The 21,589-nt window shown below is 38.0% G+C and overlaps 1 protein-coding gene across 1 annotated transcript in view; it reads right to left on the reverse strand.

The window, feature by feature from the left end:
- Positions 1 to 21,589, reverse strand: part of LOC149138246 (DEAD-box ATP-dependent RNA helicase 10-like) — a 191,109-nt gene that overhangs the window by 115,506 nt on the left and 54,014 nt on the right. Inside the window, exon 5 of the mRNA XM_089450305.1 lies at positions 8,359 to 8,433. Within this exon, the coding sequence (XP_089306431.1) occupies positions 8,359 to 8,433 (75 nt within the window). The remainder of the gene's footprint in view (positions 1 to 8,358; positions 8,434 to 21,589) is intronic.

A 21,589-nucleotide genomic window follows, 5' to 3' on the forward strand; every position in this document is an offset into this window, starting at 1 on the left:
CCCAATCTATTTCAGCCATTGGATTTAGGGATCACCCAAAAGTCACTTAGGGTTGGATTAAGGGAGGAAAAGAAGGAAAAGATCATTCATTCTTTCATGAGCAGATTGAGAGAGAGAGAGCAAGAGAGCAAGGGAGATTTCTGGACAGGGTGGAGAAGGAGGCAACAGCTTGGCACACATACCAAGGCAGCAGTTAAGCAAATCCGTACAGCTTAATGAACAAACAGTAAAAGGCATATTTTTGCACAGAAATCGAGGCAGCTGATTTTCTGCACAAAAATCGAGGTTTGTACAGTCCGTACAGTCTGTACAGTTGTCAGTACCATCCATACAGCCGTATGTACCATTCGTACAGTAGCCGTACAGCATTGTGTTGCTGTTTGGAAATTTCCAGTGGTTCGTGAGGCTCAGAAATTGAGATAAGTTGTAAATTTGCTCGCTGATTTTTGTTGATTTTTGCTAAAAATTTCTCACTGTAAAAAAGGCATTTTCAGAAATAAAGAAGAGCTCTCGAACTGGTTTTCCCCAAGAGTTGTAGGGGGTTTTTCCAGGGTCACATTGACCAAAAATCACTGTGTCTAAATGTTTTAAATGGCTATTTGTACCTGCTGATTTTTATTTCTGCATTTTCCAGCATTTTGTAAAATTTCCAGAATTTGTGTTTTCAGCAAAAAAAAATTATTTTTTTCAGTTGTTGAATGTATGGTTATGGGAAAAGGCATTTAACTACATGGGAGAAATAAGGTGAAACTGAAAACCGGGGTGGGAAACAGAAATTTTTACAAAATAAAGAATTCTAGCAAATACACTATTTCTTGGCATTGGAATCCCACGATGTATACGCAATTGATCAGATTTGAGAAGTACCTGGTTAACACTAGGCCAGATATTTACTTTGCAATGAACATCCTAAACCAGTTTATGGTTGAGCCGAGGCATATACAGTGGATTATATGAAACCGGATTCGTCCAAACCCCTGGACGAATCCCGAATCGGACGAATCGGACACGATTCTGTCCTGACACGTGTCATGTTTCAATGACTCGTCGTGTCATATCCGGGTACGTCGTGTCATGAGCGTGTCAAAAAAATGAAGAACGTGTCACGATTTTGGAATCGAATCCTGGTTTCGGATTCGTTTTTCGGGCTGCTGGTAGGTTTAAGTTCGCTGTTGTCATTCCCATTTGACCGCATTTGCAACCTTAACATCGATTTGGAGCGAGTAACAGCGATTTGGAGCGGCGGACCGCATTGCAATTTGCAGGTTTAAGGTTAGTTTGCTGAGCTGTTAAAACTTAATATGTATCACGCCTTATCAGTGATCAGTTTGCATAAATTGCGTGACACAAAACCCTTGAACCACTGTAATGTTGGGTATATAGAACCAGTCACCACAACGTATGGAGCAACGCCATATAATCTGAGCCACTGAAATCTAACAATGCTCCAGTCGTTAAGAACGAGCCTTTGAAATCATGAACGAGTCGCCAGTGTTATATTATCACTGTGCGATCCATTTCTGTGTGAGCTATAGATAGATGCGGGCCACCAATGACCATGATACATATATGAACCATAGTTAAATTAATAAATAGACAGAACAAAGGTATACGCCACGGCCCACTGTGTTTTATAATAAAGGTTACATATGTAATATTTCAGAGCTGCAATGACAAGAACTGAGTCTGTGCATCTTGTTTATTACCTTGATGATGGAATGAGTGAGCAGAAGCGTGTGTAATAAGAGTGTTGGGTTTGGATATTTTTATAAACGGAGTATGGTATTCACTATTCAGTTGGCAGAATGGACACACTTGGCTTTGTCTGAAATATGTATCTCATGGCCACAGCTTTAAAGTAGAAAATGCTTGTGTAATGTTCAACTTACGGCTATTGATATATACAAAAACATCATAATTTAGTTCTGCAGTGAAGATCCATGTTAGAACAGGCCATTAACCTATAAATCAGAGTCAAGAATGAGTTCGTTGTACATTTTTGGGCATAGTTTAGCCTCCATAATGTGATTGAAATGCTAAACGGAGTAAGTGTGGGGTCATCCTCTGCGTATTATTGAATTCTGGGCCGGGTTTCTCCACATTGGCATGAGTTGGAAAGAGCTGAAGTCTTCCTCTTAGTGGCTGTGCGTATAGATGATAAAGATAGCCCATTGTGCATAGGCCTAGAGTACTCAGAAGTGCCACAAATTCAACATATTTAGGGCTGCTGAGAACACTGTCTTTTATAACACTCAGACCTTGGCCTGTCCTGGCAGTGTAGAAGTTTAGAACACTGTCTTTAATTTTTTATACAACAACATAGAATACATTATACAGCCAGTTGGCAGTGAGCCACTGCTAGCCTATAAAATGAACTTGATTCTTGTTCATTTCTTTTGTTGTTTGCATTTTAAAAATTTTACAGCAGTTTGACTGTTTGTTCATTTTTTTTACAGGTTGAGGTAACATGGCTCAATCAACGGCAGGGGCAGCAAGGAAGGGCAAGAATGTCATGGGTAGAGATGCACTTCCTCCCCCAATATCATCAGAGTCTGCTGCAAGTAATCTTGAGGGAAGAGGAGTTAAAGGCAATGAAAAATATCCATTGTGGAAATATGTCGCAAGAGAGGATGGGTCAAACAGCAAGGGAAAGGGAGGAGGCAATGTGCAATGGAAATGCAGCTTTTGTAACCTTTCTTTCACAAGCACATATCACCGTGTGAGAGCACATTTGTTGGCTATACCTGGTAAGGGGATTGGAGCTTGTAAAGATATTCCTTCACAAAAGAGAAAAGAATTGGAAAAGGAGGCCCATGTTGGTATGGAACATGTGGCACTGGCTTCAAAATCAAAAGCACCCAAGGGCAAGAATGAAGACCCCCTTCCATTTTTGAGGAAAGCCACCACCAAATTTCCATTTGAGAGTTCTACTTCTACTGGGGGACAAGCATTAAAAAGAAGATCACTTGGTCCAATGGACAGGATTTTCCAAAAAGAGAGACGGGACGAGCTTGATCTCACCATTGCCTTCTTCTTCTATCAAAACTTCATATCATTTAATGTTGCACGTTCACCTTTATTTGTTGAGATGTGCCGAGCTCTAACTCAAGGGGCTCTAGCAGGGTATGTGCCTCCTGGGTCAGAGAAGCTGAGAACCACATTGTTGACGAAGGCAAAAAAAGAGGTGCAAAAAATGCTCGAGCCTATTAAGGCATCATGGCCAACATCTGGGGTTAGCATTGTTTCTGATGGATGGACAGATCCAGCACGACACCCAATCATCAACTTCATGGTGTCTTCCTTGAATGGTCCAGTTTTCCTGAAAGCAGTGGATACACTTGGCAAATACAAGGATGCACAATTTATGGGTGAGTTATTTATTAGAGTTGTTGAAGAGGTAGGTGTTGATTCTTGTGTGCAAATCATTACAGATAATGCACCTATTTGCAAGGCGGCTGGCATGATTGTGGAAGCTAAATATCCACAAGTGTTTTGGACACCTTGCATTGTCCATTCATTGAACTTAGCACTGAAATCCATTGCTTCTGATGTGCTTTGGATTGGAAGCATTATTGAGGATGCAAGACATATCCGTAACTTTGTGCAAATTCATACAAATGCCCTCACTATCTACAAGGAGTACAGTAATCTATCATTGTTGAAGATTGCTGATACACGGTTTGCATCTTCATTCATGATGTTGAAGAGGTTGAGGGAGGTCAAGACTGCTCTTGGGTCCATGGTTATTTCTCAGTTTTGGTCCTTTTGGAGAAAGACAGATCAGGCAGCCTCTAAAAGAGTGAAAGACACGGTACTAGATGATGCTTGGTGAGAGAGGGTAGATCTAATTATTCGGATCATGGACCCTATCATCTCTTTGCTTCGAGTTGCAGATACAGACAAACCCATCCTAGGAGAGGTTTATGAGGGATGGGATTCCATGATTGAGTCTGTGAGGAGCATTATTCTACAGAGTGAGTGCCCCCGTATGAGACATCACCAGAGGCCTTCTGCAATACCATACATGATATTCTTGTCCGCAGATGGGACAAGAATTGTACACCTTTACATTGTTTGTCTCACTCATTGAACCCCAAATACTACAGCCATGAGTGGCTGAATGGTGGACCTTCCCGCAGATTCCCTCCTCACATGGATGGTGAAATCTCACAGGGGAGGAAAGAGGCATTGAAGCGGATTTATCATGATAGTGCATTGCTTGCTGAGGTGGAGGATGCCTTTGCAGAGTTTTCCACTGGCACTGGTCGGTTTGGAGGCTATGATGTGATTAAAGACAGGGGGCTTAAGAAGCCCTACTCTTGGTGGGCAAATCATGGGGCAACAAGCCCTCCTCTTCAGCAGTTAGCCATGAGGCTCCTCTCTCAGGTGACTTCATCCTCTTGTTGCGAGAGGAATTGGAGCACGTATGGGAATTTGCATACTGTGAAGAAGAACGGGCTTGAGCAGTCCAGGGCAGAGACAATGGTGTATGTGCACACCAACCTTCGTCTTATTTACAGGCAGAGGGAAGAGTGGTTGAGGGGAAAGACAAAGATGTGGGATGTCTTTCCTGAAGATATGGGTCTGGACACCACTGTTGAGTTGGCATTGGCCAACATGGATCTCGGTGATCCAGTGCTAGACCCTATTAGTTTTGATGACTCAACCTCCATACCAGCAGATGCAGAGGCGACTATGGATACAGGGGAGGAGGAGGATGCAGAGGAGAGCAGTGGGGACCATGATGATGGGGACAGTGATGCTGATTCTGATGCTGATTGATGCCTTGAGGCTTGTATACCTATAGTTGTTTTATATTTTCTATTTCTATTTGCCATTGGCATTGCACCAACACTACCTATGTAACAGATTTTGATTTGATGACTTAATGAGAAAACTACAGTTGTCAGTGTGTTTATCTTACTATCTTGTAGTTGTAAGTTGTCTTTCAGTTATGAATTATGAATCATGATTTAAATTTTTAATAGATTTATGATTTTATCATTTATCATTTATGTGACCAGTACCACTGACATTTATTTGAATTTTGTATGTACTATGCATGCTAATAGCTATAGATGAAGATCTATGTTTGAAATCAATAAATTTGTATCATTAATTAAAATTTGTGTAAGAAATATGCTAATAACTAATTTTTAAGATATATATATATATATATTTTAAATATATATATGTATATATATTTTTTTTAATAAAATAATATATAACGTGTCCTAACGTGTCTTGTTCCGGGGGTCAGCGTGTCCCGAATCCGACACCACGAATCCCGAATCCTACGTGTCCCGAATCCCCGTGTCAGGTGACTTAGAGTGGATATCTACAAAGCATGTGGTACCTACATTATACAATGGGATGTGGTCTAAGATATGTCTCATGAGGTGAAGTAAGTCTTTGCAAGAATATCACGAGTCATGAAGCAATGAGGCTTCAGAAGCCAGAAGGACATGGTCAGATCACTTCATCTGAGACATGATGCAAAGAGGAGCAGTAGAGCTCCAAATACATATCCACAAATAAGTAGATTGTGGACAAAGACAAGCTTAGTTTGATGTTGAATGTCTCCCTCATTGGAAAGGAATGATGAGGTCTTTGCAGGATTGGGTTGATCATCTCCTAAAGACATAAAGGACTTTGGCACGCTCATAAAGGACTTTGACTAATAGGAGATAAATACATTCACTTTTGAAGCCAGGACTTGCCTTCCAAAAGGACCTAGCTAAGTCATAATGGAATTTGACAAGAAAGGTGAATGACCCAAGGAAATTACAGGAGCAATTATACGACACATTCACCTCTAAAGCCAGAAGGACTTGGCTAGGTAGACCAAGGTGAATGTCCCAGGGAAATTAGAGGATTGGACATATCTTCTCCTTAGAAGCCAAAAGGACTTGGCTATGTCAACTGAAGGAGATAGATGTAATTCACCTTTAGAGCCAAAAGGACTTGGTTATGTCGACTGGAGGAGATAGATGTAATTCACCTTTAGAGCCAAAAGGACTTGGCTAGGTCATAAGGGAATTTGACTAGAAAGGTGAAAGGTCCAAGGCAAATTCTCTCCCAAGAAGCTAAAAAAAATTGGATGCCTAGGCTAAGTCATGACCAAAAGCAATTGATACATTTGCCTAAGGAGCAATAAAGGACTTTGGCCAAACCTAAATATATGAGGAGTTACATTACACCCTCCAGCATGGAGTTATCTATGACATGCATCCATATGGCAAGCTCGTGAACTTTTCTTAAGGAGAAATATCAACAAGGAAAATTTGTTGCAGAAGATACTCCTCTAAGAGGGAGTGTTGACTTTTTGTGTTGCAATGGGAGGTATTCCCGCATGCTAGTTATGGAAATGAAAATTAAAATTATTATTTTGGGATTCATGTAGACCCAAAAAGTCAATTCGGCCCCACAAGTGAATGGATGTGACCCTTGGTCAAAGTCCACCCTATTTGTCAAGTATAAATACAAGTTGACCTCCTCCACTTTGACCAATTCAGACAACACAACATACACTTGGATTGTTTGACCAAGTATAGAAGTTGTTGTTTGACCTAAGTTTGACCAAATCTAATTTGTTTCATCTGACCAAGAATCAAGCTATTGTTTGATTGAGATTTTGACTAAGATTGCCCACTTAAAAGAGTTTGTTTTGTCGATAAAGAAATTTAGACTTTGACCTCAAAGAAATCGGACTTTGACTGCAGCTAAGCATAGGTCCGAGCTTGACCTCAGACTGAATTTCAAACTATTGACCAGCATTTTCTTTTGGTATTTCTGGAGGTTTGACCAGCCTGGACTAGGTGGTATTTGACCAAGTTTGACAGGTATCTTTCACCTAGATTTGGGCACAAATTCCTAGAATATTTTTGAACTATAAATATTGCTAGAGAACAAATTTCTCCTAAGAATAAAAGTTTATTCCCTTAGTCAGGGACCTCCAAAAATTAATTCTTCTAGAACCCACGAACTTTACCTTTGAAGAACTTAATTTTACCTATGACACAAAATTAATTAAACTTTTTGTTGAGGATTTTAATTTAATTTTGCCAAAATTTTAATTAACTAACTGATGAGGGAATTACTAATTTTTCCAACCCTCTAATATTTAGCCATGGTGTCTAACTATGAGGGACCATGCACCAAATATTTTTTACATGAAGATATTACAATTTAATACGTGAAGAGGGAACACCCATTCGTTATAGACCCTCAAATATCTACCCAATTTTGCGACTCAAAATATGATCTAGTAGACCAAGTAATTTGTAATAAAATAATCTAGCCAATTAGCTAGGATTATTCCCAAATTATTTTTGCAAGGACTCGATAAAAAACACTAGGACTCACTTAATATATTGACGACAAAATCCACCCTAACTTTGGGGTGAGGTTGGAGAGAAAAACTCTGTTAATCATCTATGTCTAGAGACACAAATGAATTAGTGAGACAAAAAACCTCCTAGGATAGAAATGGTCACCAAAATACTATGTTTACCTAGGTTGTTACATACATGATGGTCTTACTAAGATCATTTACATTATAACCATGCAGATGGGTTTACATCTTTAACAAATTTCCAACTGATGAAATTTGAATGATGCGAACACGAGAACATGACAGATCCCTTTTGCAAAAAAAGGGGTGTATTGCTTTGGGGTCATTGACACAGAGTGGTCAACAGTATGGCAGGTTTGGATTCATTGAACACTTAAATTTTCCTAAACAAGAGTCCCAATCTGCTGAAGTGCTAAGAAAGGTAAAATTCAATCAAAAATGTTGATCAAATTACTGGCTGCTTTATTAGTTTCCAACTTTCCAAACAGATTAGAATTTAAAAGTTACACATAGTCAGAGTCATAAGAAAATAAATTGGCTATGGAGAAATGAAAGTCTGACACAGACTAAGACATTTCAAGACACTACCAGGTCGACCAGGGTAAACCCTTTACTTGAGCAAATTAATTGGTGTTACAAAAGAGATGGGCAAAAAAATGATTAATAGTTCAGTTTCTACATATAGGTTATTCCTATTTCAACCAAGCTTCAAAACTCAAAGGTGGGGAATCAATAGTCACAAAAGAGGTTGTGGGTATCTCTTGCTGAAGGCTTTGCAAACTCTTTAGTTTGAAGGACAATTAACTTCCCCGACCTCATTTCCCTTTCAGATTCCTAAGCTCTAACTTCACCACTTTCATTAGAATCTAACATCTGGATTTAAAAGGAAAGTAGAATCTGGAGTTTTCATATGTCGTCCCTATACAAAAAATCCAAGAAAATTCTCATCAACATAACAAAACACCCCAGAAAAACAATGGTAAACAGGGAGGCATCAGAAATACCAAATACTTCAATGCCCGTAGATTGAAGCCCTTTGTATTTGATAAATGATCTAAAAGACGTCCTGGAGTTCCTACCTGTTCGAAACATGCAGTAAAAATGTTAGATTTTATATTCCTTTAATTTGCAAGTAAATAAATTTTGCAGTGACTTTGACAGTAAATCAAAAGAAAATGCAGGAGAGCTAATGAAATAATCAAGATTCTCACATATTGCAATCAAGAAATCAAGAGTTGATTGATAAACTATAAACAACTGCACTGCAAGTCCATAACAAGCATTCCAAGGCATTAAAGAAATGATGCACAAATTCATCGAAAAATGATTTAGGATCAAACTTCAAGTCTTCAACATGAGAAATGTGTTCTTTCTCAAACATAATACCATCTTTAACAGTATCTCTCTAGTCTAGACAGTCTTAAGCAAGTCCGGTTCCTTTCCAAAGCCCTCAAGCCATTTAACAGACCAATACGCAAGACAGATTTCAACTGAAGAAATCTCCCAAAATCTGTCACTATCTAGAAAGCATTACTATTCATAACAGAGATGGTGTGGTCTTTCTCAAACATACTACCATCTTTAACAATATATATCTAGTATAGAGAGTCTTGAGATAAACATGCCAGATGCCTTACCAAACCCCTCAAGCCATTGAACACATCAATAGGCAAGACAGATTTCAACTGGAGAAATCTCCGAAAATCTATCAATATCTAGAAATCATTACCATTCAACAAGCTTCTAGTCTTACAGTAGCTCAATTGACCATTAACAAACTCCAACTAGATTATTGGTTGTGTGTCTCCCCTAACCCAACAGAAATTCCCATCCTTCATAAGCCTTAAGGTGACATTCCCTATCAGCTCCTCTCTCTAAACTGCCGATATCATAATAGGATTCAGGAATTGTTTGATCAGTAAGGAAGGATATACTATAGACACATTTTATACTAATATACTAGAGACTTGAATATCAAGACTGCATATCAAGATGGCAAATACATACCAAAGGAACTGTCAAATTCCATTAAGACCACGCACACATAAAGGACCTTGAGTAAAATATCTTAGACCATTTAAGTAGAAAACGTTTGCCTTTCACATGGTCACCTGACTGATGTATATGTTGGTAACATCCTTCAACTATCTCTACCATTAAACAATTATAGACTGTTAGATTCTGGAGCACCAATTGCAGCAGTAAATGATAAACCTTAGTAAAACTAATGTTACACTGTTCTAGACTTACGAAGAGAGCTTCCCACATCTACACTTCTCTTCAAGATGCATCCAAGTAGACATTGTGTCTTATGTAGTTGCACACATATTTCTATCTTTCCACCTTTGGAATTCCCTGTGTACTACAGCCTTGACAGGGTAAGAATTACACTTCCCTCATTTCAGGAGATACAATTCCATTTTCAAGAGATTCGCAATAAGAGCCAAATCTTTGAATGCTTAGTGAGGCCTCTTTATTGACTCACTAATATGCTGTGCTAGATGTATTCACTAATCTTCATTGACCATTTTCCATGACATCCAGCAATTACTGATCTTTGCATTTCTTTATTTCATAACAGGTGTGTATAGTAGTAGTAAACAACCAGATTGTGTGAATAAATTTAAGAATATATATGCATATCAAACTGCACAGCTTTTAAACAAAAAACACCCCAGCTAGAAATTGGTAGGAAAATATGAAAAAGTGAATGTCTGATAAAACTGACTAGCAATAAACATACCTGGAGTCTAACTCTCCAACATGATATTACAATTTGTAAATCAGACGTCTTGCACATGGATATAGGTCCTTAACCAAAAGATCAATCATCAACTAGGGCGGTACCCACTATCATTATTTTGCCATCATTCCCATAGTGTGCAAAATAAACTTGTTACATCATAGCAACACCAAGGAGGTGAATGGATTATGGAACAACACACCCTTGACATTCTAGAAGAAAATGTGGGAGGGCACTGCTTGACTAAAATAATGTTAATAATGTGTTAAGATACAGAACACTGGTCAAAAGCATCAAGTTTCAATGAAACTTGACTTTGAAAGTCAAATATACATGTGCATGAACTGACAAAACAATGCCCATGCAATATTCAAAATTCTAAGATATGGAATGTCCAATGGCATAGTTGTAAAGACAATTGGGATGAGGTTATTTGGTCTGGGTAACACTTAGATTTGCACCCATTTCTCTGCATAACACGCATTGGAAGAGAGAGACATCTCAAGTGTGTAGGGCTGAGTTTGCTATAAGAATAATAACAGGCATCAATTATGTCCTCTATACAGTAACAAAGTTAGTTTTTGGGGTTACTCCGCAAGTGGTTACACCATGTTTGGGACTGCTTCATGAGATTCAGGATAGATGGTGTATGATCAGCCCCGAAATTGTCCATCATGGATTCGCACATGACAGATGGTCCATGATGGATTTGTTCATTGTAGATGGCTTACTCAATGGTTGTTTGACCTAAGTTAGGTGCCTACATGATATTCTTTCAAAGGGTGTTGGAGATATTATGATAGCTTTTGTGACATTCTACATGATGACCACATGGAGATGGTCACCTTCTAGGAAGACACCCTACTTAGGAGGAGAATTTTGCATCCTATAGGGCATTGACGAAGGCCGTGAGAGGAATGTCCATCTTATCCCTAGTGGCATCAACATCATGCATAATGGCTCTAATTTCATAGGCTACAGCCAGGAGGTCCTTGTCTTTCAACTCAAGGTTGAAGAGTTTGACCATCAACTGAACAAATTCCAATTCTAACTGTGAGTCGTATAGTTCTTTCCACTTCTTCAATGCACCATAAGAATTTTTAATTGAAACTATATGACGACTTACCTCTTCACTTATAGAAACAACAATCAGGGCATAGGCTTTGTTGTCTTTGTTCTCCCAAATGGCTCTTTATCTAATGTGGGCTTGGTAGATGCATTTTCATCCTCTACTTCACAAATGCCTTACCACTCATTAAAAATGAGGGTGTGCCTGATCTTTCTAGACCATTCTCAGTAATTCTCCTTTCCAGTCAGCACTACGCCAACAATGGACATGAGGGAATGCATCTTCAAACAGAGCTTTCTCAAGGAAAAAACACTGCACTAATAATAATCTCTGATGGAAAAAAATATCTCTACAGTCAATAATGACTTTTGTTTGAATTTCAAACTGCTGCCAACACTAGAATAATAACTTCATATTTAATTTGTTAAACATTTGTTCTTCCACTCATCTTAGTGCAATATTTGAAATTATTTCAAAATACTACATGCAATACATGTCCTTTTAGTCTCCATACGCTTGTATATCTTACATTCAACTAACAAACCTTATTTTAGTTTGAGGAGAATTTAACCTAAACATATACAAATGGGCAAATTCATAATGCGTTGAGCACTTCGATGAACCATTGGACCGAGATATTTGAGAACATAAATTCATCTTTTGCCTTTGGTAAGGGTTGAAAGCGAACTTTGCCTAGGGATACAAAATTGAACCAAACTCTGAGACCCGAGTTCATGGTCATAACAACCAAAGGAAACATTATTGTGAGAGAGGAATCTCTGATACCAAGACAGGGTGACAGGTAACAACACAGAATGGAAACAGAAATGGCAGCTTGATCGTCTCGATAGATTCAATCACACAAAAACATATCATGAATTTGATAATGAGATTCCACATCTTGAAGGGGAGCTCCCTATTTTAAATCAATCTATGGAATCTCCTTCTGAAGCATTGTCTCCACCTCATGAATTCCCAGCCGCTTCTTCAAATCAAGGAAGACCCTTCGAGTGATGTGATTGAAAGGATTGGAAGGATAAATCTTGATGCAGCCCTATCTCAATCAATGGAGCTACCTGGACCATCTCGGAAAGGTCCCCCAAAATGGCTCACCAAAACACTTGAAAGTCTTCATCCAAATGAGATCGAAAAGACAAAAACCAACGGTTCGACCAGAGAAGATAGAGGTGATGTAGATAATTTTGATTCAATTGATGCAGATGACATGGATATTTCATATGATTGTGAATTTAATTTATCTACGAACTTTGAACCAACTTCTTTTAAAGCAGTTGCTTCTCATGATGAATAGAACGAAGCAATGCAAATGGAGTATGATGCTTTCATCAAAAATGGAACATGGAAGTTGGTGGACCCTCCATTCAAAACCAAATCAATTCGCAGCAAGTGGGTCTATAAGAACACGTACAAATCAGATGACTCACATAACAAGCACAAAGCAAGGCTCATGGCAAAAGTATTTGCACAGAAAGAAGGCATTGATTATGAAGAGACTTTTGCCCCCACAACAAAATGGGCCACCATCCGAACTCTCTTCACCTTTGCAACTTAGAATGGATGGAAAGTTCATCAAATGGATGTGAAGACTGCTTTCTTAAGTGGAGACTTCAAAGAAAATGTTTTTGTGGCTCAACAGGAAGGTTTTATTGTAAAGGGAAAAGAATAGAAAGTTAGTAAACTTATCAAATCTTTATATGGCCTAAAGCAAGCATTGTGAACCAACTTTAATCTCGATGACACAACTCTGTTTTTCAAGAAAGTTGGAAAAAAATTTGTATATCATGTGGTTTATGTAGATGATATATTAATAACAGGGAACAATCAAAACTATATTACATCCATAAAGAAAGAATTCAAGAAGAGCTTTGAGATGAAAGACTTGGGTCACCTTCAAAACAACTTGAGCATTGAAGTGACACAACATCCAACGTATATATTCCTCTCTCCAAAGAAGTACATGGGAGAATTGTTGAACGGGTTTGGCATGGTTGAATGCAATCCCTTTATCTACTCCGATGGAATAGAATCTAAAGCTCACATCAAAAGAAGGGAATGAATTTGAGGATGCGGCCAAGTACAGACAGCTTGTGGGAAGTCCAATCCATGTCACCACTACCAGAACAGATATTTCATTTACTATTGAAATTCTTTCCAGATTTACACAAAACCCTTGTGAAGGACATTGGTCTACTACAAAAAGGGTTCTAAAATACCTGAAAGGAACTCAAGACTTTGGACTTAAATTTTCACAAGTGCATGACTTCATCTTAATTGGATATTCTGACTCAAACAACCATGGACACAAAGAAAATGGAGTATCTACTTTAGGCTATATTATGAGTCTTGGATCAAGAGTTGTCTCCTAAAAGTCACGCAAACAGTCAGTTCCAGCAAATTCCACAACAAAGGCACAATATGTGGAGGTTGCAGAAAAAACAAAAGAGATTGTATGGCTCAAGAAAATTGTTGAAAACTCAGAGGAGAAACAAGTAAATTATATTCCTCTTTTGATTGGCAATATGTTTGCAATCAAGTTGCCCAAGAATCCCAAATATCATGATCGAACCAAGCACATCAAAACAAAGTATCATTTGATTCAATGTCATGTAGAGGCCAATACTATTCATCTAAAACATTGTTCAACAAATTAGTAAATTGCAAACATCTTCACCAAAGCACTTGGCAGAGAAAAGTTTGAAAAAATCGAAATAATGCTTGGGCTCACTAACACCCCTTCAGATTAAGGGGGGATTGTTGGACACTTAATCCTTAGGGATTTGGTGATGTAGTGAACCAGGGTAATTCTTCCCTAGGATTTCTTAGGGTACTAGGGTTTCAACATTTTCTTCTCCTTAGGGCACTCCTCCTTATAGTATTGTACTAAGCTCTCCTTCTTTCTTTGATAGAGTAGCAATAGAAGTTGCTTTTGCAGTACCACTATGTTTTAATACTGAAGGTATTTTTGAGTCCCATTGTCCTACTTAGTGTGGTCATTCATTAGAAATTAATTAAATCATCTTATCTTATCTTACGAGGTGCAGCCTAGGTTTCACTTTCAAACATCATTCTTGTAACGCTTGTGCACCAGTCCCTTCAAATATCAAATCTTCCAGTTTTAGGCTGTGAATAGAATTATAAATGTTTGTGTCTAGGATTCAATATTGTCATGGTAATAAATCCAGTGTCTACTACCTTAACAGCCTTGTGATTCAAAGTTCCAGAATAGAACTGCCTATAGTTGTTTGTCATTATCATAAGTTATGTATAGAAGATTTTCATTCATCTCAAGCCTCATTTCAAGTCCATCATGCAAGTAGTCTTCAAGTCACATCTCAAGATGGTTCCAGTCATTTAATTTTGAAGCAATGCATTATGATCTTTAAGGATCGTGATCTTGAAACAATGGTAGAAAGGTTATTAAGCTACTTTTCGTTGGAAAATGCAATGTGGCAATTATTATTTCAGATTTTCCTTGTTCCTTAATACTTGCTTGGGAACTTCATTTATCTTCTTATGTTTCTTTATTAGATATTTTCATCAAATAAATATCAAGGTAAAAACAGAAAGAACAATGGGCACAGATATTAGGCTCCAAGCCAAGGCAAAACCCCTCCAAGGGAAAACCCAAAAAACCCCTTCTCTTCTTATAGAATCTGCTTCAAATGAGACAACAAAGACCCAAACCCTAGACCAAGTCCTCCTTCCAGCACCAAGTCAGCCATCCAAAGAGACCTTTAAGCTAAGTCAAGGTCAAAGCCTTCTTGTACTGCACTAGTCTCAGAATTTCGGCCTGTTGCAACAAAATTTCAGTCCCCCCTGCAACAAAATTTCAGACCTACAATTACTATAGAAAGTTCAGCGCTTGCAACTGCTCCATAAACTCGCACGTGTGAGAGAATATGCCTAAAATTTGACTTCTTTTCTTTGCTAGAGTTTTCTCCTTATTTCCTTGCCTTTTGCTCTTCTTCCTTCGTCCTTCTATTGCAGATCGAAATTGTAAGTGATGTGTCTCAAATGAGGTCAAAGTGCTTCTATTTATATTATTTTGTGTGGGTTGAATACCCCTTTCTGGGCCAACTTGTCTCTGTCAAGGCCGACTTGTGCTAGGAGGCTTCCAAGACTTTCTAAACTCAAAAATAAATTATTTTACAAGGTACATCTTGCTCAGAAGGGTCTTATAAATATGATGTTGACTCTCTTGACTCGTGACAATAAATACTATGACCTAACAAACATTAGAAGCATGAAGAACATGTTTTTACCTATAAGACCATCAATAAGCAACATTAAACATTGAAACCCATGCTTTGGAATAATAACTTTTTTCTTTTCTTCTCTTGTTTATCAAATAAGGTACGTATTAAAATGAGTACAATAACAATTATGACGACCAAAACTAGTTATATTTCCAACGCTCCCTCTTAACTAGGTAGGTATTAATAATTGTACTAGTACAACATCATTCTCAAAGTGAAGAGTTCTCATCAGATGAGTCAGAGTGATAAGCCAACAGTAAGCATCAACATTGCAACCAGCATTGTCTTTTGAGGCCTAACTAGACAAGCTCAACTTCATTCAAGAGCATTATGTTGGGAGACTTTACATGTGATACCGCACTACCTCTACAAGGTACATACCCCATATAGATGTTCACAAGCTATGTCCTTTTAGGACTATTCTTATCTTGGATTCCCAATCCTCAAAGAATATCCATCCTCTTCGACCACTCTTATCTTGGATACTTGTCCCATCCTCAAAGAGTGTTGATACCTTTCCTTTCTTGGATGCTTTATCCTCAAGGAAACTACAGATGCTTATTTGATCCTCCACCATTCTCTCTCCAAGGCCTTCAATTAGACTTACCGCTATTAGTCTTGGTCAAGTGCTTGACACATGAAGAAGAGGACGCATATGTGATGTCCAATGTCACTCCCTCTCACCTACAAAGGATATCCCTATTCAATCTTGACCAGGGAATAGATCCTTGCTCCTATTCAAGGAGACTCTTTTACTCCCTCTCAAATCTAGAGGAGATTCTAGACTTCCTTTCTATTTGGGAAGTCAACACCACAAGCCTTATAGCTTGTCTCCATAAGAGTATCAACTACCTGTTCTTTACAATTGCATGGCTCCCTCTTTTCTTTGCATCTCATTATATCGAGTTTGCTTCCTTTCGAGGTATCATGGAGCCATCTTCTTTCTTCAATATTGTGACAAGATCCAAGTCATCAATCTTACACATCACTTTCATCTTGTTATCAACAATAAAGGAATTATATTGAGCCTTTCCAATCTTCAGGTTGATCATAGCTTCCTCATGAAAGTGATCTCCTTGTTGTTGTACGAACTTGACCTTCAACTTATCTTCCCGCACTGCGGCCTTTTAATCTCAAGATGAAGACACCTTGACTTCATAATTGTCAGGTATTATATGTTGAGCTTGTCTCAACATCCTTCATACATTCCTGCAATATCCATCCAGGTAGCAAAACAATATGTTAACCAGATAACCTATAACAAAAATATTAGACTTACCTCATCATAATGATCTTTTTATCACAGCATCAACATCCTCATCGTCCATCTCCACACAAGCCTTCATTCATGCATTAGAGTGCCCAAGGATCGAACTTGATTACCATGTTAGAATTTTTCTTCCGGAGATTATATTGGATGTTTACCACTATTCTACATAATCTAGAGAAAGCCTTAAATCTTTATCCATTACATAATCATATTAAGCATTTTCCAAGATTCTATATATATGAATCTTATGCAAGAGTTACTTTTCAATATGCATTCTTATGCTCTTATTCCATCATCTAGCTATATGTCCTAAATTAGCTTGCAACTTGACAAGTTGCATTCCTTCATCCCTTAACAATGTTGTTTCCATACAATATGGAATGTATACTAATCCTTGTCAAAATGTTTTTTCCAAGAACCTTCTAACAATGATAGTTCTTCCAAGATCATAATGATCCATCTTAGCAAAATGACTACCTCTAACAATATGTTAGAATGCCTGGATAAACACTAATATGCAAAAAAGGTCCAACCATCTCAATCTTGAAAGACTAGATGACTTCTACAAAGTAATTCAATCCAGTAGACATTAAATATGCTACTATCACATGCTTCTATCTATGATGTTATGTATTTACAAAACCAAGATTTTCCTAGAGCAAACAACAATGCATGTTATTCCAAAGGAAAGACCATCTTCCTAAACAACCTAACGAGGAGGATGCCTTCTTTCATAGTAAATATCTTTGACATCTTCTTTCTTCGGCTTCTTCTCGGGTTCTCCAATCTCCTCAACTGTGTGAGCTTCCCTTCTTTTCTTTCTTTTGTTGTTTGGATTGTTTGGTCAGTCCCTCTTAAAGTGTCCAAATTCATTGCATCAAAAGCATTGAACCTTGCACATGTCTTGCTTCTTCTTGGACTTCCCAAACTTTCCCTTCTTCAACTTCTTGGTTCTCACAATGAAGGCTTGAGACTGCTCATTTCATTCGATATCATCCTTTGTCATGATCCTAGTCTCTTCCAGGATGCATTGAGCCCACAACTCATCAAACGGAGCTGAACCTTTCTTAGAATAGATGCTCATTACAAAACTGCTCCATTCTGGTGGCAAAGCATTCAAAACATATATGGTCATTTCAGAAGCAGAAATTGTCTCCTCAAGCCCCTGCAATTGATCTCTTATTTGAGAGATATTCAATAGAAAAGAGGCCATGTCTTCATCCTTTGACTTCCTCATTTTATATAGCTTATTCATCAAAGACATATTTTGTCCTGATGTACTTATAGAGTACAAATTCACTAGCTTGTCATACATTGCCTTAGAAGTTTTCGAATTAGCAACAAAGGTAACTAGATGACCCTATGTGCCCTTACTTCTCCTTTCTTGTATTTTGCTAGTTCTTGAGTCTTATCTTTGTTAGGTTCAGTAACTTCACCGAGGACATATTCCATTACTTCATGTTTTGTAAGTGCCAGGTCTATCATTTTCTTCCATGCTAGGTAATTTGTTGAGCCAATGAGCTTATTGCTTTCCTTGCAGAAAGAATCCATAAGACCTTTAGATTCAAACATAGAGCAACAATATGATACTTACTTGTCAATCAAGAATCTTCCCTTCTCTGATGATGTCTCCAACTATCTTGAGGCTTTCAAAATCTTTAAAAAGACTTCAATGATGTCTCAAAAAGATGTCTTCCAAGTAGGTTAGATCAGTGAGATTCAATCTTGCATCAGCTAGCTAACAGCTATACCTTCGACCCTTAGTTTCAACCTTGCCTATGCACCTTCGATCCTGCAACTGCTACAGAAACCCTAGATCTGGTACAAGATAATCCTTTAAAAGTTCCTCCTTTGAGCGAGACAGATCTTTTCAAGATCAACGAGGTCAAAACAAAATATATGCTCTTCTAGCAACTCAATTCTGCAACTCGATCTTCTGCAATTCGGACCTACAACTTAGGCTTCTCTTGTAGCTACGAAACCCTAATTCTTCAAACAAACCCTTCTTTATGTCCACAACCTAATCTTTTCAGCCTCCTTCTCTTCTTCACCTTAGCTCTAATACCATGTTGGAAAATGCAATGTGGCAGCTATTAATTCAAATTTTCCTTATTCCTTAATACTTGCTTGTGAACTTTATTTATCTTCTTATGTTTCTTTATTAGATCTTTTCATCAAACAAATATCAAGATCAAAACAGATAGAAAAATGGACACAAATATTAGGCTCCAAGCCAAGGCAAAACCCCTCCAAGGGGAAAACCCATAAAATACCTTCTCTTCTTATAGAATTTGCTTCAAATGAGACAACAAAGACCCAAACCCTAGACCAAGTCCTTCTAGCATCAAGACAGCCCTCCAAAGAGACCTTCCAGATAAGTCAAGGTCAAACCCTTCTTGTGCTGCACTAGTCTCAGAATTCCGACCCCCTGCAACAGAATTTCGGACCTCAGTTACTACATAAATTTTGGCCCCTGCAACTGCTCCAAAAACTCGAACGTGCGAGAGAGGATGCACAAAACTTGACTTCTTTTCTTCGCGACGGTTTTCTCCTTATTTCCTAGCCTTTCGCTCTTCTTTCTTCGTCCTTCTATTGCAAATCGAACTTGTGAGTGATGTGTCTCAAATGAGGTTAAAGTGCTTCTATATATACTCTTTTGTGTGGGTCAAATATCCCATTCTAGGCTGACTTGTCTCTGCTAGGGCCGACTTGTGCTAGGAGGCTTCCAAGACTTTCGAGACTCGAAAATAAATTCCTTGACAAGGTACATCTTGCCCAAGGAGGTCTTATAAACATGATGTTGACTCTCTTGACTCATAACAATAAATCCTATGACCTAACAAACCCTAGAAAGCATGAAGAACATGCTTTTACCTAGAAGACATCAATAAAAAACATGAAACCCATGCTTTAAAATAATAAATTTTTCTTTTCTTCTTTTGTTTGTTACATAAGATACATATTGAAATGAATACAATAACAATTGTCAAGACCGAAACTAGTTACATTTCCAACACTTTTTGGGTTGTGTCATCCCCTCATTTTGGTTCATATTTAGCTACAATTTAACTCAATATCAGGTGTTCTTTAATGAAGGAAATTAATTGAAAGAGAAATATTTTGTAGAACATAAATGCAGGGGAAAAGGAGGAATCATATGTCCATGAAAGATTAATGTAAATGTTACTGTAGATTCAAATGAGCTTAAAGGCAAACTAAGCTCTAGAAAGGGATAACTTACCATTCTTACCAGTTCCTGGAGCATGTCTAATTGTGTCAAAAGATACTTTTCAAGTGTTAGTTCAGTCTAAGTTCATGTATTAGTCCCTCCAAGTTATGATTTATCAAAAAGACTTAACAAAAAATGAATTGGGGTCAAGAAGTAATGCCAATATTTTTGCAAATTATGTAGGGTATCTTCACCATATGGGTAAATTATTCTCGTCATTTAGCATAAAAGTTATTGTTGGAAGATTATCTAAGTAGCAAGCATAAGAAGGCGCAATCATGAGTCCTCAAGGGAAGATTCAACTGTAAAATCGTCATAAATGCAAAATAGCATGCAAAAAAGATGGTTTCCCTTAAAACAGTATGGGAAAAATCATTTATTCAATGTTAAGAAATTAGAAATAAATATATTCAAGTTATGTTAAGCTTTAATGAGATGTGCAAATTCAATTAATCCAATGTAGATTCTCCTTGAAATTTTGCAACTGCTATGATGAAAAACCTGAAACTGACTTTGATTCACCAAGACACAAAAATTCTCTACTCTAGATAAGCAGCAGAATAGAAACAGAAGTAAAAACACAGTCATACAATAACACAATAATTTTTTTAGGGAACCTAACTGGGAAAACCCTCTTCTTGCTATAGAATTTTATTGATAGTTTGAGCAAATAGATCTCTTTACAAGGCAATCTATTTCAATAGAAAACACAATTGCTCTCACTACTTATACTTAGCTTGAAACTTCCTACAAGAAACCCTCTCAAGCTCCAACTTCCTTGCGCAATCCAACCCCTATTTTCTAGCGCAGGAAATCTTCGATCTCCTAGCACAATAGTGGCTCCTATTCTTTAGGAATTTCCTCCTAATTCCCAGCACAATCCTGGTAAGAAATCTCTCTCAACAAATATGCATATGGGCTCTCCTTGATATTGTGAAAATTCTATCTCTGTAGCAACTGATTTACTTTTCCTACTTATTTCATCATAAGTTATTCATGAAATTACTTCAACAAACATTAAAATAAATAATGTTGCAGATATCACATCGTAATACAGAAACAAAAATATGCACACATTGACACAGTTATTTTGGAATAATGTCCCCGGAAAAACCCAATTTGGGAAAACTGGTGCAGCAAGGGAGGATTTTATTATTAAGCAATTTTCTTGTACAACAGGGTGCCAAACTGGCTTACCCACAAATAGACAAACTTCCAACGCTTTCCTAAGCCCAACGTAGGCCCTACTGACCTCTGCTACAGCAGTGAAACACATTGCATCAACCTGAAACCCTTTGCGTCGGCCTACAAAGGCTCTGTGCAACCTCTCTAGGCTTCTGCGTCACTCCTGCAGCCTCTGCGTGGATGACGCAGGCCCTTCTAGCTCTGCGCAATCTCTACTGCTTCTACGTGGCTTCCTCTAGCTCTACGTCTACCTCTTCTGCGCTGATCTCCCGTCTCTCTGTTCCATACTTGCTGCCTCCTGACTGCTCTCCAGACCACTGGTTCAATTTCTCAGCAAACCCCGCTCCAGAAATTGAACTGATTGGTCTCCCTCATTGTATTCTCCAAGTGCCCCTCAAGCCTCCTCTTATAATTTTTCTGTTGACATCTCAACGACCGAGATTAAGTCCATAATCAACGACT

This window comes from Pinus tabuliformis, chromosome X (assembly GCF_031772625.1).
Source record: "Pinus tabuliformis cultivar Carrire ecotype Pingquan chromosome X, CPIR1, whole genome shotgun sequence".
Taxonomy (NCBI): domain Eukaryota; kingdom Viridiplantae; phylum Streptophyta; class Pinopsida; order Pinales; family Pinaceae; genus Pinus; species Pinus tabuliformis.